This window comes from Electrophorus electricus, chromosome 7 (assembly GCF_013358815.1).
Source record: "Electrophorus electricus isolate fEleEle1 chromosome 7, fEleEle1.pri, whole genome shotgun sequence".
Classification (NCBI taxonomy): domain Eukaryota; kingdom Metazoa; phylum Chordata; class Actinopteri; order Gymnotiformes; family Gymnotidae; genus Electrophorus; species Electrophorus electricus.
Genome location: NC_049541.1, coordinates 17,944,451 through 17,961,864, shown reverse-complemented (window position 1 = coordinate 17,961,864; position 17,414 = coordinate 17,944,451). Strand labels below are relative to the sequence as shown.

The following is a 17,414-nucleotide window of genomic DNA, read 5'->3' as shown; positions in this document are numbered from 1 at the left end:
ATCATTAGTGTTTCATGTTGATAAATGTTTCACTAAATCGAGGGAGTCTGAGCGTCCTGTTCCACACCCTGCGGCACTCAGGCAGCATTACACTCGTTTATGACAAGAAGACAACTGTAATAACTATATATACAATATAATTGCAGTAGACATACACATAATACAATATCTTAATATTGTAACGTGCCTAATGCAAAGCCCAGAGTAATGACACTATAATTTTAAAGTAGGTTCTGTTGAGTTATAATATCAACATTAAACTGCAGAGACTAGCAGAGTGTTGCCTAGCCAGACTGACTGATGGGATTTGACTGACTGAAACCTGCCTCTGTCAGAAGGGGTTTACTTAATAAACTCAAATTACTTTATAATTTATTCAGTCAAAGGCACATTTCTAAAGTGTTTTTCAGTCTTCTCCTGTGGTAGAATTCCACACATGCTGCACTCATTCAGTGTTCTTGTTCTTTAAATGAGTGATGATGAAGGAACAGAGTATTCATGGGTGATTTTGTCTCTTTTTGTCCTTTGTGTCCTCCCCCACACTTTCTTTTCCTCTCCATTGCCCTTTTGCCCTCTCTCTATTTCTCTCTCTCTCTCTCTCTCTCTCTCTCTCTCTCTCTCTCTCTCTCTCATTCATATATATATATATATAAAACCTTCTCTCTTTTTCAGGTCAAGATGGCTTTAATAGCATGAATGTATAAAATACAATATTAAAAATGCATTGAAAATGTTTTTATTTTTAACATTCACAAAATAATATAAATAAATAGTAAAATAATAATAAAAGCACTAACACTACTCTCAAAAAAAAATTATAAACCACGGTGCAAGTGGCAATTCCAGATCCAAGCACAATCCTGCCAGTCTGACATGATGCAATGTGGATGCAGAAATCACCTTCCATGGACACATGACATTCTGACTTTGTCCACTATTTCCTGAAGATGCTGTGAAAAAGGTGGTTGAGGTTAGGTGACAATGAAATAAAGTGTTTTGATGAACTGGAGCTTGCTAAATTAATAAAAATGTACAGACATAGACATATACATGTATAGATTGGGATATCCCCTGCCCTCCATCCAGTCATTAAAGGTTTTCAAATGTATACGATAGCAGTTTGCATATAATGAGAAAAGCTGCTGACTGAGTTTTTTATGATGGTCTAAAATTGAACTGTTCAGTGCTGCTCTATTGTTTGTTGCTCCACACTGCAAGTTGTGGATGCCTTACCACTAGAGTTAATGTATGGAATGAACTTCATGTAATGGTTAAGTGGCTATTTGTGATGGGACTGAGTGAAAGGCTATATGCATGTCTGGTTACATCGCATTTGTGAATGTTTTGTGAAAACATCCTGTATCTTTCCAACTGTCTCTTTGCAACCAAGATAAGTCAAAGTGTTTACAATGCACAAACTGGTGTTTTGAGTCTAATGTGAATTGGTGCGGAATTTCAGAGTTTAGTTTTGGTGATAGTATAAAAACATAAGAACTGTATTGTGCTGCTGTAATAACCTGCACCGATTATATGACTGCAAGTACAATTGGGTAGCCCTGTTTAATGTGATGTTCTATATAGTATCGCATTAAACTTCATTAACATTGTAAAATATACATTCATACCAATCTTACTGGAGGGCTTAAGGAATTTTTTGTGAACAAGTATCTGAAGTCTCTTGTAGGTTGAGTCATGCACTCAAACATTGCAAGCAACATCATACTGTAATTGCAAGTGTGTCTGTAAATTTCTGTATTGATGTGAACTACTTTTCCAGACTTCTGCACATTTAAGTTTTAAATACAAAGCCTGTGAATAAGTGCAAAAAAGGTAATTGTGCACTGTTGAGCCTCCTGATGTCTTAACTGGTTCAATCTTTGCAGGCAACATCAGACTATCATTACATGTGTGTCGGTAGACTTCTGTGTTGATGTGACATACCTTTCCTCACGTCTGTCCATTTAGGTATTGAAACACAAGGCCTGTGATTAAAGTCAAAGTAAGTAATTGTGTATTGTAAAGACTCTGGATGTCATAAGTGACTCAATTTTTGCAGACAACATCAGACTATCATTAAATGTGTGTCTGTAAATTTCTGTGTTGAAGTGACATGCTGTTCCTGACTTCTACCCATTTAGGTATGAAAACTCAAGGCTTACGATTATAAGCAAAATGGGTCATTCTGAAATGTAGAGCCTCCCAGAAAGGGATTTGCCTCAAACTTTGCAGTTTTCCTCAGAATTGTGACGTTGGCGGTACACAGGAAGCGAGAGGCAATTCGAGCTGTTATGCTCTTTATTTTCCATGCCGGCAGGTCTGAAGTAGGGGCGTTCCCGGGGTAGAGTGGTGTTTGGTACCCTAGGACACACTCAAAAGGAGTTAGACCAGTTCCTGTGTGGTGGAGCGAATTCTGTGCATACTCTGCCCATGGGAAGTATGTGCTTCATGTCTCGGTGTGTTGTTGACTGTATAGCCGGAGGAACTTACCCAGTTCTTGCTTGACCCTTTCAACTTGTCCGTTGGCCTGCGGGTGGTAACCAGACCTTAGACTGACCATGACGTTGAGCTTACCCAGTAGTTCTTTCCAGACACGAAATGTAAACTGAGGGCCTCGGTCTGAAATGATGTCCTCAGGTAACCCAAACTGCCTGGCAGAATAGTTGATTGGCGGTCTCCAGCGCAGTGGACAGAGCTGCCAAAGGGTTTAACCGCACCATCTTAGAGAACCTGACAACTATGGTCAGGACAAAGGTGTTGCCCTCTGAGACAGGTAAGTCAGTAATAAAGTCTACGGCTATGTGGGACCATGGATGGAGGGGTGCAGGCAGAGGGAGTAGCTTACCTGCGGGTGGAACGCATGGTATTTTGCTGCGGGCACAGCCCATCCAAGAAGCAACATATCTCACCACGTCCTTGTTCATCGCAGGCCACCAATAGTGTGTCCCTATCAGTTGTGCTGTGCGAGTAGCGCCTGGGTGTGCCGTTCCCACCAATGTATGATCCCACGTAATGAGTGAGCCCCGATGCTTAGGCAGCACATAGAGGTGTTTGGGTGGACACTGCGGAAGCGGGTTGGCTGAAGTCATATCATTCAAAACTTTTTACTATTTTCAGGTTTACAGAAGATTTATAAATACCTAGTAATCAATATAGCTGCATGTTTGTCTGAGTGATGGAAAAGAGTTTAAGGTTGATTGTGTTTGAGGTTTTTAGTATCTATCTCGAGGTGCATATCTAAATTATCTGTGTATATCTACATTTCTCTCCCTTGTGGCCCTTGTGTGAAGAACACGTTTTCCAGGGGTTGTGTGTACATGAAAAAGTCTCTAGACCTGAATGTTCCTGTTCTGGGCTGCAGCGTGTATTGCAGTGAGAACTGTACTGTGAGTATGAGAACCAACACCAATCACTTCATGTGTTCCAGATCTGCTCTAGCGTGCATTGCACGAGCCTTATAGGAGCTGGTCATCGAAATGTCAGTTTCAGCAATAATAGAATAAGCCAAAGTTTCTGGGACTGGTGAGATTGGGTTCATTATTAGGCTTTACCTCCACAGATTCAACATGCCAACTTCTTTGTTTTATTTATAATAAGAGAGAATCCAGCCAATGGATGTGCAGTAGTTCGGTCTAACACACTTACATATGCTCAGGGCACAAAGTCACACTGTTATAAAGTAAATCTCCAGTAGATATGTTTACCCCTGAGTCCTGACACTAATTACTTAAGAGCAGAGTAGATTTGTACATTGTTCTTTGTACAGCATTTTGGGTGTTTTGTATTAAAACTGAAGCTAAAGTAGGACATGATGTCTCTCTTTCTCCATGTTGTGAAGACCCCACAATGCTGTAAAGGCTTTTTTGGATCAGACTGTTCCCCTTCGCCTGGATTCACTGGATTCACTGCCCCCTGCTCCTCTCATGGCATGGTACACACACACACACACACACACACACACACACATGCACACCGCACTTCACAACTCTCCCTTTGTTTCAGTGCTTCGAGGGTATAGATGGCAATGGCACTTGTCAGTGTGAGCCCAACTTCAAAGAGTCCCATTGCCAGTACTGTGCTGACCCCAACAAATACGTCCCATCCTGTGACCAAAGTACGACTCCAGAAGCATCGGAGTACCCTCCCGTATCCATAGATCAGATCCATCTTTGTCAGCCTCGACTGTCATAAGAGCTTCAGTAATCTCCCTTCACCTCTCTTTCCTGTACCCCAGCCTGCGGGTGTGTGCAGGGCGTGTGTGACAACCGCCCAGAAGCCCACGGCACGTGTAAGTCAGGCTCCTGCAAGCCAGGTTTCTCTGGGCAGCTCTGTGATAAGCACACCCAGACCTGCGGGCCCAAGCAGCCGTGCCACGCCCATGCTGACTGTGTCTACAGCGAAGGAGAGCTCATGTGAGTGCCCCGCCTTTGCCCCATCCTTAATCTGCCCTTAACCCCACCCTTACACTACCGTTAACCGACTTGAGTGGTTGGAGAAGCAGGGAAAGCTCCACCCTGGGACTTGGTAGTGATGTTTAAAGGCAAGTAAGTCTTTTACTCAAGGGTTGTAATAGGTTTGGTTTCGGTTATGCTAGAAGCTAGAAGTAAGGTTTTTTTGATTCACTTCGTCATATGGTATGAAGATCTTAAGTGAACAAATTTTTCCAGTCAGGGAGATGTGTGTTTCATTTTACTTGTGTATCTTTGTTCAAGGTGTGTGTGTAAGCTCTGTTTCAAAGGGAATGGCTTCCTGTGTGTAGAGAGCGACCCGTGTACTTCACCTCCCAACGGAGGCTGCAGTAACAACGTAGGTCAAGAATGCATTCGTGTGTGTTGGTGCCGCGCGCGCATGTGTGTGTGTGTGTGTGTGTGTGTGTGCACGCGTATGTGTAAACGCATGTGTGTGTTTCTGAATGTCTTTGTTCTCTCTCTCTCAGGCTAGGTGTATAAAAACTGGACCAGGCACCCGTAGGTGTTGGTGTCTGAAGGGGTGGAAAGAGGATGGAGATGAATGCCAGCCTGTCAATAACTGTGTGGAGCCCTCTAGAGGCGGGTGCCATCCTAACGTGTCATGCGTCCACGTAGGCCCAGGACAGGTGAGACGGGCTGCTGCTTAACCCAGACACTCAGTCCAGCACAGACTCTAGACTAAGGGCACTTGCACAGCATATTGTGTCATGGATGTTGCCTTAGAGCCACTTTTGCCTACTCTACATCAGTCCTTTGTACATCTCCATTGTTCCATCCATCCATACATCCATCCATCCAGACATTCATTCAGCCTCTTTGTTTGCTGAGCTTGTCAGTCATTCTTTCTATTTTTTTTTTCAGAATTACTGTATGTGCAAGAAGAATTACCATGGCAATGGGAAAGATTGTGAGGCTATCAATCAGTGTGTAGAGCAAATGGGAGGATGTCATCAGCATGTTAGTGTGACACACACACACACACACACACATCAGCATGTTAGTGTGACACACACACACACTTTCAGATGCATTAATATCATAATAGCATAACACCATTACATGAGATGGTCATGCCATTATTGTGGGAGTTAAATGATCACTCCAGGCTTCTTGCTTGTATGGGAATCAAGGGAGGTTTGAGTGTGTATGTCAGATGGGTTATTCAGGAGATGGGAGCATCTGCTATGGAACCCTGGCACAGGTATGACAGCAGAATACTACACAGTTTGTTAGTATTTCAGTGATTTTAGATAATGCTCTGCCATATGTCAGACTTCACAGAATTTAGTCACAATGAATATGAACACCTGAACACTGAGAGACATGAATATCCTCACATAAAGAGGATTATTTACATTTTCTTCTAAAGGAAGTGGAAAACAATCCTGATCTGAGTGAATTCAATACGTGGTTGACTGTAAGTTTCAGTCTGTACTTTTTTGAGAATTAAGATATCTCATTAAGATGAGAATTAAGTCTATCTAAATTATTGCTAAAAACATTTTATGTGTAAGTATTTACGAGTATTTTATGCAGATTTTGTTAATAATTAATATGTTCCTAACTAAGTAAAACTTATCTTTGAAGGACAGAGGCAAAGTGTATATCAGAGGTATATCGGTGTAATCTGCACTAGTGTAATCTGGACAGTCACCTTGCCACATCTCGTTGGGATGCATACACATTTGCTCTTGGTGTAAAATCAACAGTGGTCATTCATAAAATGCAGTGAAATGTCATATGATATTTAATGACTCTTAATGGTTGCTCATAATTGGTGTGTTCATTCTGTCCTCAGGAGTCACATGGTTTCTGGGTTCTTTGCTTTGGCTGAGCTCCGGAGTTCACCTTCTCAGGAACTAGTTTCCCTTTTGAAAAAGACACTTCCTGTTTCCTGGACGAATGAGGTAAAAGGACTGTGGGGATTCTATCATTCTATCTTTATAGTCACTCACACACACACACACACACACACACACACACACACACACACACACACACACACAAACACACACACACACACACACACACACACACACACACACACACACACACACACACACACACACACACACTCACCAACACCTACACATTCCAAGCAATTTCATTTAAAAAAAGGCTGTAATGAAGGAGATTTTCTCACTGGGTATATTTTGTATTCTTCATTAGACCACCAGAGTGGCTGGAGCTAAAATTGTATCAGGGAACATTGTTGCCAAGAATGGATTCATTCATCTGATCGACACAGCCAGTGTTAAAAAAAAAAACCCTCAGAAATGCAGTGGAATCCTCGTACTGTTATGTAGTGGAAATGATAGACTGGTGTTTCTTTGCCAGGTTCTCATCTCTGATCGTAAGATGAGCGAAGGTTTACTTGAGGTGCTGAACCAGAGACCACAGTTCTCTCTCTTCAGGGACATGCCAGTCTCTCACAGGGAAGGATATGATTGTCTCTCCTTAGGTTTTATGGTGTAAGCATCATTAACGTGATTAAATTTAGCTTTTCTGGTGCTTTACAAATTCAACTTGACTGAGGAAATGGAGAGCGCCTCTGGTTTTACATTGTTCGCACCTATGGACAGTGCTATTACTGAATATCTGAAGAACACCAGTGTACACACACACACACACACACACACACACAAACACACACACACACACACACACACGTTTGGTGTTTGTTTATATGTGATAGTGTGTGATTTCTCCAAACTAGGACCTGAATGTGACGCGTTACCACGTTGTGCTGGGTGACACCCTGAGGCAGGCAGACCTGCAGGATGGCCTGTACAAAGACACCATGCTGGGTTTCTCCTATCAGATAGGCATTTTCTGCAAAGACAGTAATGTAGGTCGACTCTTTACCCCTGTGAACGGGGAAATCATAGGAACATATGGGATGTAGGAGAGATGTGCGTTAAACCACCCAGTACACATGAGAACTGCTACTCTGTTCCCAGTCAGCTGTGGAAAATGGAGCCTAAATCCTCACAGACATGCAGACAGACACTCACAGACAAAAACTCAAAGACACTCACAGACCCACACAAACATGTCTCCGTCTTCTCACAGTAAAGCTAGTGAGTGAGGAACAGTCGAACCCTTTCATACAAAGAGAGCATCGAGAGCCACACACTTAATAAATCTCTCTCTCTCTTTCTGTCTGTCCTTCTCAGTGGTGGGTGAATAAGGCTCTGGTGACTGCTACGGACATTTTGACTTCTAAGGGGGTCATCCATGAAGTGTCTGCTGTACTGAAGGTGCCCAGGAACCGCTGTGACACAGCGTCCACCAAGATCGTCCAGGTGATTCCCTCTGCTGTGCACAGCTCTCCCAGACTCTCTCACCCGCCGCACGCCTTCACAGGCAACAGGGTAGACCCACTTTGCTGAGCTGTTTGTCAGGCATGAGTTTGTGATCTTCTGGAATAACACTGTATGCAGGGGCAGTGCGTGGACTGCTTTCACCCAACCGAGAGCCGTTGTCCCCCTGGAACCCAGCAAGTATTCACGGTAAAATCAATGGCACGTCTCTAAAACAAGCTATTCATCTAAAACACATGCATTAATTACTTTATGTGCCACCGTTTACAACCATAATCTAGTCAGTTTAACCAAACATTAGTTTAGCTTTTTAAATCTATTCAGTGCTCATTTGGGAGTGTGGCTGTTTTTCATAGATGTGGCTAATGGCATTTTTACATTTACATTACATTTACTGTTTTTACATTTAAATTTCCATTTTTACATTTTTGCATTGAATTCAATATTATGTTCTTGTTCATATAATTTTGTTTTTATCGGTGTCACTATTGTTAATAAGACTTCAGTCTCAGCTGGGTTTCTGGGTAAAATGAACATTTAAATGGAGCAGACTGACATGTCCTGATTTTGTCTCTTTTTTTTGCCCAAAGTCCATAAAAAGGACCAAATGTGCATATAGCAGGAGGAAACACGGGATGTTCATTGGCTGTGAGGCTTCCTGTCAAAAACGGACCATCGTACGTGAGATTTTTAAATTGCTTTCTTCTGTAAGTTGTTTAAATGATGGTGCTGAATTTTGCACATGTTGGATTGAGTATGTTTTAACAATGATGTGATTTTACTGTTATTTTGTCATCATTAAGTTTTGATTGGAGGGAGGTTCCCTCTCTTGTTTTCTCTCCCTCCCTCTCTGTAGGTAAGGAAGTGTTGCGAGGGCTTTTATGGTGTTAACTGTGAGAGCTGTCCAGGGCCAGAAGGCCAGCCCTGTTTTGATAACGGTGTGTGTGTGGACGGTATTAATGGTACAGGAGCGTGTCGGTGCAACCCTGGCTTTAACGGCACAGCCTGCGAGTCCTGCCAGACGGGAAAGTACGGCATCCACTGTGACCAAGGTATTCCGCCATGGAATCTACCTTTGTAACGTACCTTTGTAATGTACAACAATATAAGTTCCCAATACACTACAGGTAAAAGCTTGTTAAAGCTCCACATATTTCTCTCAGTCGTATTTGTTCCCTCTTTCTCTCTTTTCCTCTCACTGCAGACTGTAAGTGTGTGAATGGTCACTGTAATGATGGTCAGGAGGGGGATGGCACCTGCGAATGTGACGTTGGATGGAGAGGAACACTCTGCTCTATAGGTGAGGAATTACACACACACACACACACACACACACACACACACACACACACACACACACACACATACACACACACACACACACACAAATTTAATTTCTTTTTTGTGGTGAGAAAAGAAACTTATCTCCGTGTTTTATTTCAGCCATAACCACAGACTCATATAAAGGGACGTGCCACACCAGTGCAAAGTAAGCGAGACCCTCTCACTCTCAGCCCCCTCTCACTCTCAGCCCCCTCTCACTCTCAGCCCCTCTCACTCCCTGATCCCTCTCACTCTCAGCCCCCTCTCACTCTCAGCCCCTCTCACTCTCAGCCCCCTCTCACTCTCAGCCCCTCTTCTCTCTGACTCCTCTCACTCTCTGAAACATCTCATGCTCATACTCCTCTTTCTGGGACCTCTAATATACCTTTATATTTGTCTTAAAATGTGCGTGTTTTGTTATAACTTTGTTTGAATGTGTGTGTGGTTTTCAGTTGTCTACTGAACGTAGCAGATAATTCATATTACTGTAGATGTGCAGCTGGTTACCAGGGCAACGGTACATACTGTACAGGTAGGTAGTGGTTTAAAGATTTGCCCCCTGTCACGTTACAAAGTGAAGTTTGAGACTCGGCTCTGTTTGTATTTGTGTGTGGGTGTGTGTTTCCTCGGCGGTGAACGCTTGCGCGAAGGATAATGGCGGATGCTCCTCCAGCGCTGTGTGTAAGATAACTATCCCAGGACGCAGGAAGTGTGTGTGTAACCCAGGTTATGCAGGGGATGGAAAAGTGTGTGTGTGTAAGTCTGACATGTCTCAGTTTCAGTTGTGATGTTTCTTGAGTGTGCATGTGTGTGTGTGTGTGTGTGTGTGTGTGCATGTGCGTGCATGTGCGTGCATGTGCGTGTGTGTGTGTGTGTGTGTGTGAGTGTGTGTGTGTGTGTGTGTTTGGGCACTGTAATCTGCTGTTGGGGCCAGTGTACTGTTCATTCCTTTGTGCGTCATGTTGATGACTTTGGCCCTCTGATTCTCCAGCAATCAATCCATGTCTGGACGGTAGTGGAAGCCGCAGTGCCTATGCAGACTGTGTACACACAGGCCCAAACAAGGTTGGTTCCCCGAGCATGTGCATGCGCATGTGCATCTGTGCTTGGTTGTCATATGTGTAACCTAGGGGTCGTAAGGGCAGCACAAAACAATCAAAACCCTGCCATTAAACAATCTAACAAGCAGAGCTTACAGGCTAAGAACATTAGAGAGTGAACATAAGACTTAAAGCTTAATGCCAAATACAACAGGGGAGTATACGAGCAGCCAAGGGAAATGGACAGCTAAAGAGGACTACTTAGAGGAGGAGTAAAGAACACCTCCCAGGAGGAGCAAGGAGCCAAAACCAAAGCAGGAGGTGTATGGTTAGGCAGAAAGACCCGAGAGGTGCCAACACCAAAGACACAAAAGACAGAGGAGATCCTGACAGAATGCTAGAGTATTGCTTTTTAGTAGATTCACAACAACAACAACTATGACTACTATTACTACTACTGCTACTACTACTACTACTACTACTACTACTACTACTACTACTACTACTTATTCTAATACTAAAACTAATGCTACTACTAGTACTTCTATTAATACTAATACTACTACTATTATTAATACTAATACTTCTAAAACTAATATTAACTTATGTAACAAACTTAACTTATGAACCAGGTTCTGATTCTCAGTAATAGAGGCTACAACCCAGTTGGTTTTAAATACCTGAATTTGACTTCAATCGCAAAAATTAAGTGAAGAAATAAAAGCACTGTTCACTATGCTTTCAGACAGCATGTGTGTGCAAAGCAGGCTACTCTGGAAATGGACAGCAGTGTAATCCTATCAATTTGTGTTACAAGGTAAGAAAGCCTCTGGACTATGAGCCCAGCACAGCAAAACCCATTTGCCTGTAAAATGCACTCAGCAGCCTATCTTGTACTTACACTCACTAGATATTAGGTACAGAGTGTTATCATGCACAGGAGTGTTGCTGGGGTTTTTACATGTGGAACTGAGATCCACCGACCAAAATTAACCAGTCAGCTGCAGCCTTGTAAATCATACCATTAATCAAGAGTTTAATGATGGCCAACATAAACTATGCACAGCAACCAGATATTCAGTCTCTAACTGTGCACTGGCCGTTTCTACCTTAAAGTGGCGATCAACTAACTAACTGATATTTTAGGACCTCTCCTAAAGGGTTCTGGATCATATTAAGAAGTCTGGAGTTCCCTTTGACCAGATAGGTAGTAATGAAGACAGCTGTAATTTGGAATCCCCAGGAATCTGTTCTTGGTCCACTTTTATTTAAGTTATACATGCTCCGATTAGGCCAGTTCTACAACACAATAAGATTTCCTATCAATGTTATGCAGATGACACACACATATACACTTAGTTCTCTCACTGGATGATTATCCTAATAGACACTCTGTCTCTGTTTCTAGCACATAAATAACTGAATGACCAGAATTTCCTGAAAGTAAATAAAGACAAAACAGAGGTTATGATATTTGGCAACAGAGCAGAGAATCTCTAAATTGTTCTCTATCATGAATCTAGGGATCTAAAAATGTAGTAAGAAATCTCAGCGTTAGAAAGTTCTTGGAGATCTAATAGACCCAGGACTGACCTTTACTGGCCATATCAAATGAATTATAAGAAACTATAAGGGTATTAAGAAAGGCTTAATCTTCCAACAAGACCTTGGACACTTTTGCATGCTTTTATCTCCAACCAGGTTCACTAATACCGGTTGACTACTAGTATATATTTGGATGACTTGATCAAAGAGTAAAAACCCAGTAGGTCTCTGAGATCTAAGGATACAAGGCCCAGAATGTGGAGCTCAAAATTCAAACCAAACACGGAGAAGCAGCATTCATTTATTAGTTATTGCTGTGTAAATCAGATGTAAATATTTTTCACAAAAGCTTCCTGAGGTTATAGATCTCGGGATGAAAAACAATTTTATTATTTCATTATTTTATTTCATTCACTATTTTTGTGTGTTTGTCTGACGCGCTTTGAATTGGCACTGTGTATGAAAAGTGCTGTACACATAAACTTGCCTTGTTTTGCCTTCACCTAAAGTAGCTGGTGTATGCATGTAATCTGGCATCACAGGGTTTGGCATGTGTGACTGCACTGAGCCCTAACGTAATAAATGAATGTGAATAGCTGTAATCTATTCATCTGATCCTTGTCAGAAAAATGGAGGCTGCCACAAGCAAGCCATCTGTATGATGAAAGGACCAGGCGAGAGGAACTGCACCTGTCGCAAGGACTACATGGGAGATGGGATGACCTGCAAAAGTAACGTCATGCAGGTGAGAGCCAAGAGCGTTCTCTCTCTCTCTCTCTCTCTCTCTCTCTCTCTCTCTCTCTCTCTCACTCACACACACACATACTCTCTGCCGTCTCATTTTCACTAACTTAAATGTGTCTCCCATTGTGCCTTCAGGAGCTCCGAAACAGAGAGCTGACAAGTTTCTTCTACAGTGTGTTAGTGAGTCTCAGTCATTCATTTGAATTGTATTATTGATGTGTTTTTTAATAATTATTTTTCTGTTTTCTTGAACCCTGTGTTACAAAATATTAGTTAATGCAGGCAGGAAATAATCAGCATATGTTTATGCTTTCAGTGGTCTGATGCTTATTTCCTACAAGGACGTGGTCCATACACTGTGTTTGCTCCTAACAATAAGGCATTTAAAAAGGCAGAAGTAAGTCCAAGTGTTTTATGAAACTGCCCAGTGTGCATGTTGAATGACTGGACCAACAGTCCTCTCGGTCACATCATAATCCTGCATCACTTCCCAGTACCAGAAGCCAGAGAATAAAGAGAGCAACGCAGCGCTGGTCCTGTACCACATCGTGTCATGCCGTATCCTGATGCTGGAGGACCTGATGCAGCCCCGTATCCTCACCACGCTCAGCGGGGAAACGCTCACCATCTCCTACTCGGAGGTAGGCGTGCTGACCTCAACAGAAAAGAGCCACTTCACTCCCTGCAGTTCTACTGATATGTATAAACTGTGTGCAGGGCTCGATATATATCAATAACAAGGCCAAAGTGGTGTACAGCGATCAGCGAGCAACAACGGGATTTTCCACGAGATCGACACGGTTCTCATCCCCCCCAGCTTCCAGAAGCTGAATGGAATGAATAAGTCTGCCAGCCTCGTAGGTGTCGGCATTTATCTTGAGACTGTCTTGCGTATGGAAGATGCAAACCACTAGTTCAGTGATATTATCATGCAGCAAAGTAAATACCCTGAAAGGTTTTGCCTCTTTTGACCAACTTTGTCAGACAAATCTCTTGATCTAATGTTAATGGTGTGAATAAATCCAGGTTTCCTCATCTATCAAATGATGCTAAGAATTATTTTGTTATTATTTATTTAAAAAAAAACTTTGAAGAAATGAGGTTTCACATAGCAAACCCCTGACCTCAGCACCTGTTATTGCCTCTTTTACAGAAGTAGCTTCAGAGGAAATTTAACTTCCACTGTTAGATTAAGTCACTTTAAACTACTGAGAGCACAGGAATGAAGTTTAGATTCCACATGTTCCCAAACATAGCAAACAACACCAGCTGTACAGGGAGTGCACTTAGAGATTTATTCAAAAACACCAAATGACCTCGAACCTGGACTTTATTTCACCATTTATTTCTGGCAGCCTGACCTCAAACATGTAGCAAATGAACACGGCTTCAAGACATTTTTCAAACTGTTGGAGAAGCGTACAAGTAAAATCAAATCAAATCGCTTTTTTTGTTGTCACTTTAGCACAGATGTGAAAATGAGTGAAAAGCTTGAGTAGATAGTCCCCCACAGTCTGTAAGTACACAATGTATACACATTAAATACAGAATATATACACATTAACATACACCCTTTATGCTGTGTTTCCAGAAGGTATAAATATATAAGCTGTGAAATATACAGATGTACACATTTCTATTATAGAATATATGGATTATGTTCAAATACAAGGTGTGGATAGAGTTGTACATGACATAGTTGTGTCAGTAAAGGTTTAGATGTACTAGAATTGCATGGTATGATCTGTTCAGAAGTTGTCCCTGTATTGTACCATACACACGGCAGTATGGACGAGAGTGTGATGAAAGCTACAAGTCAAAGTTGGGAGTCAAGTTCATTTGTATTTGTTTGCTTGCTTTGTTTGCTTGTTTTGTTTTTATGGTTTGGTTTTATCAAATGGTTCTGGAATAAATTTTATTTTGAGCGTTCAACCATGTAAATGGACCACCCAAAGCAAAACCTTCAAAAAAAGTGTTGCTGGCTTCTGCTCTGCAGAAAACACTCCACACTTTTGTGATTTGGTCTGTTGTTGCCAGGACACGGAGGTGATGGAGCGGGTGCAGGACCGCCTCCATCAGCCTGTCACGCTCTTCCTCCCCACCGACTCCACCATGGCTGCCCTGCCTGAGGAGCAGAAGGACTTCCTGTTCGGCCTGCAGAACTGCGCCCAGCTGAAGGAGTACCTGGAGTACCATGTCCTCCATGATATGAAGGTAAGGCAGTAAGTTCATTCTGTGCAGATGGTAGTAGGTTGGACCCAGTTCAGACAGAGCTCCGGAGGACCTACGTCACTGTTTAGAGCTCCACATGCCTGCTGTGCATTGTGTTTCTGATGGAGGTTCCAGCTATAGAGGAAACTGAAGCTTGTGCCCTTGTAATCCTGAGTATATATGCAATGATTTTGTATGTGTCTTGTTTAGATGCAGTCTGCAGAAATGATTCATTTCAGTTCAATGAAGACCCTTCAGGGCTCTGACATCTCTGTGAGCTGCGTCGGAGAGGACCAAATAGTGAGTGATGGAAAAGTCTTGGACTCAGGAGAGGAGCTTCAGGAGAGAAAGGACCAATCAGGGAACAGAGAGCACTTTCCAATCTGTAGTTCAGTGTTGTGCTGTGTGTCATCTGAATGCATTTACAGTGTCATCTGAATGCATTTCAATAAGTAAACCAAAGGTATGTTTTCTCTGTAATCACAAATCCATGCCCATTTCACTATGTACACATAAATGACTACCTTTCTAAAAAATCATAAATGCTTCATCCAACTCATACAAACACTATGTGAAAGATATTACATTTGTTTTATATGTATTTTTCCATGAAGATCTCTCATTTGAGTATGTTCCTGTAGTTACCTTAAGGCTAATCATTTCTATATGTTACATTTTATTTTAACATGTTTTTGGAATGCAGTCTATACAGAGGTGTGACCTACCCAGACGCTTCTCATCTGTGAATGCTGGATGTCAGTCTGTGTGCACCATGGTCATATGGAAGCCCAAGTGCTGCTCAGGTTACTACGGCAGGGATTGTCTCGGTACAGTAGTCCAGACTTCATTCACATTTTACTAAAACTCACTAATCATGTTCTTGATGTCAGCTATATTTGGGCCCTTCTGGGTTCTTAGACATTGTTGCTTTTGCATAATAACAGTGAAAGTGATGGTGGCATTGTGTGTGTGATATTCTCACTACAACCTGTTCTCCAGCCTGTCCTGGAGGGCCAAGATCCCCCTGTAGTAACCATGGACAGTGTGATGAGGATCACCTAGGCAACGGCACCTGCACATGTTTTCCTGGGTACCAGGGAGTGGCCTGAGAATTATGCATAGATGGCCACTTTGGACCAGAGTGCAAAGGTCACATTCTCTACTGAACATTTAATAATCTAGTTGAAAAGTGTTTGCAAAGCTGAATAGTGAACTACAGCGTGTGAATTTATGTATGCATCTTACTAGACTTTTTGCTAGTATGAGACAGTTTCATTATACATTCAGCTTTCCACACATGAATGACACAAGCACTGTGCCATAATCATATCCATGAAAAGCTTTTTCAGATGGAGTGGAGGAAGTGGAAATTCTATTGAATGTTTTTTCTCCCCCTCACTTCCTGTCCCCACAGCCTGTAACTGTTCTGAACATGGATCTTCTGATGAGAGTCCAGACGGCACAGGTTCCTGCTTCTGTGATGAGGGCTGGACTGGTCCACTGTGTGAACACAAGCTGGGTACGGCACACACCCACCACATCTCCACATTGTTTGTACAGCATGGGGGATGTGAATGTTCCTTGTATCAATGCTGAAACCCTCGCTGCCTTTCTGATGCCGTAGCCGACAGCACTGTGCGCGTCCCTGCTTGCCATGCAAAGGCGGTGTGTGCCAAGAACAACTCCTGTGTTTGTAAACCATTTTACGAGGGAGGCGGGCTCACCTGCACAGGTAAACACTACACTTCTCCAGTCTGGCCTCAGCTCTCGTCCTCCTATAACCACTCCTTCAATGCAACTACTTCTCCAGAAAGGAACAACCTGACAGACAGAAGTAGTGGCTTGTGCTCCCTTAGTCTTTGGTCTGTGTAGGAAATGAGATGCGATCGAGAAAAGCTCGACCTCTCTTTCAACAGACATATCGGACCAGCGGAGATGATGGCTCACTTGAAACCATTCTCCAATCTCTCTCCCCTGCCTCCAGTGGCTGACCTGTGTTGGTTCTGGAATGGAGGCTGCTCGAAGAATGCCAAATGCTCCCAGAAGGACGAGAAGGTGAACTGCACCTGCTTGACGGGCTACTCTGGAGACGGCCATGTCTGCTCGCCGGTGGACCCCTGTGTTACAGATGATAACGGAGGCTGTCACGAGCATGCCATCTGTACAATGACTGGAGCAGTGAGCAGGCTTCTCTTCCTCTACACCTACACCTTCCTCTACACCTGCATAATGAACTGTATATTTTTTATATGCTGTGTGTGTGTGTGTTTGTAAAACCCCAGAATAAGAAGAAGTGTGAGTGTCAGCCTAACTACATTGGTGATGGTCTGGAGTGTGAGCTGAAGGTGCACAGCTCTCTCCACATGAGTGTTCAAAACATGGCCTCAGGTCAGATGACACAACCACAAAGTTAATCACTGACCTTTGGCCTAAGGTGCTCTGATAATATGTACACTTATGAGCAGCCTTGTGTTCAGACTTTGTCTTTGTTGTACACCAATCATGGATAGTACAGAAGTCAAATAACATCCCACCTCTTGCTTCAGATTGGGCAGAACATTTCTCCCAGTCACTCCTTTCCAGGTTTCCCAGTCATTGCCTACCATATTTGTTTTGTAATAAAATACTGTCTGTAATACTGTTTGTTGAGAATATCAACTTTCTTTGGTTTGTACTAGGGAAACCCTGCAAGAATGAAGGTTCTGACATTGTTTCTCTATTTGAGTGAAATATAAGTAACTGTATGGATAATTGTTTATTTC

At 42.6% G+C, this 17,414-nt stretch overlaps 1 protein-coding gene across 1 annotated transcript in view; it reads left to right on the top strand.

The window, feature by feature from the left end:
• The first annotated feature begins 3,023 nt into the window (after window positions 1-3,023).
• The window catches only part of LOC113569049 (stabilin-2-like), a 48,223-nt gene continuing 33,832 nt past the window's right edge, over window positions 3,024-17,414 (top strand). The window contains 40 exon segments of the mRNA XM_035528189.1: window positions 3,024-3,071; window positions 3,288-3,383; window positions 3,836-3,928; window positions 4,000-4,111; window positions 4,232-4,409; window positions 4,710-4,803; window positions 4,934-5,092; window positions 5,328-5,423; window positions 5,572-5,667; window positions 5,836-5,883; window positions 6,257-6,373; window positions 6,636-6,713; window positions 6,804-6,898; window positions 6,989-7,079; window positions 7,183-7,314; window positions 7,643-7,771; window positions 7,910-7,978; window positions 8,380-8,466; window positions 8,646-8,841; window positions 8,994-9,089; window positions 9,233-9,278; window positions 9,565-9,639; window positions 9,738-9,868; window positions 10,104-10,177; window positions 10,898-10,969; window positions 12,323-12,442; window positions 12,577-12,621; window positions 12,936-13,082; window positions 13,159-13,201; window positions 13,204-13,304; window positions 13,797-13,854; window positions 14,477-14,655; window positions 14,863-15,037; window positions 15,081-15,115; window positions 15,356-15,479; window positions 15,652-15,801; window positions 16,067-16,171; window positions 16,277-16,384; window positions 16,637-16,830; window positions 16,935-17,040. Of these exon segments, the coding sequence (XP_035384082.1) occupies window positions 3,024-3,071; window positions 3,288-3,383; window positions 3,836-3,928; window positions 4,000-4,111; window positions 4,232-4,409; window positions 4,710-4,803; window positions 4,934-5,092; window positions 5,328-5,423; window positions 5,572-5,667; window positions 5,836-5,883; window positions 6,257-6,373; window positions 6,636-6,713; window positions 6,804-6,898; window positions 6,989-7,079; window positions 7,183-7,314; window positions 7,643-7,771; window positions 7,910-7,978; window positions 8,380-8,466; window positions 8,646-8,841; window positions 8,994-9,089; window positions 9,233-9,278; window positions 9,565-9,639; window positions 9,738-9,868; window positions 10,104-10,177; window positions 10,898-10,969; window positions 12,323-12,442; window positions 12,577-12,621; window positions 12,936-13,082; window positions 13,159-13,201; window positions 13,204-13,304; window positions 13,797-13,854; window positions 14,477-14,655; window positions 14,863-15,037; window positions 15,081-15,115; window positions 15,356-15,479; window positions 15,652-15,801; window positions 16,067-16,171; window positions 16,277-16,384; window positions 16,637-16,830; window positions 16,935-17,040 (4,198 nt within the window).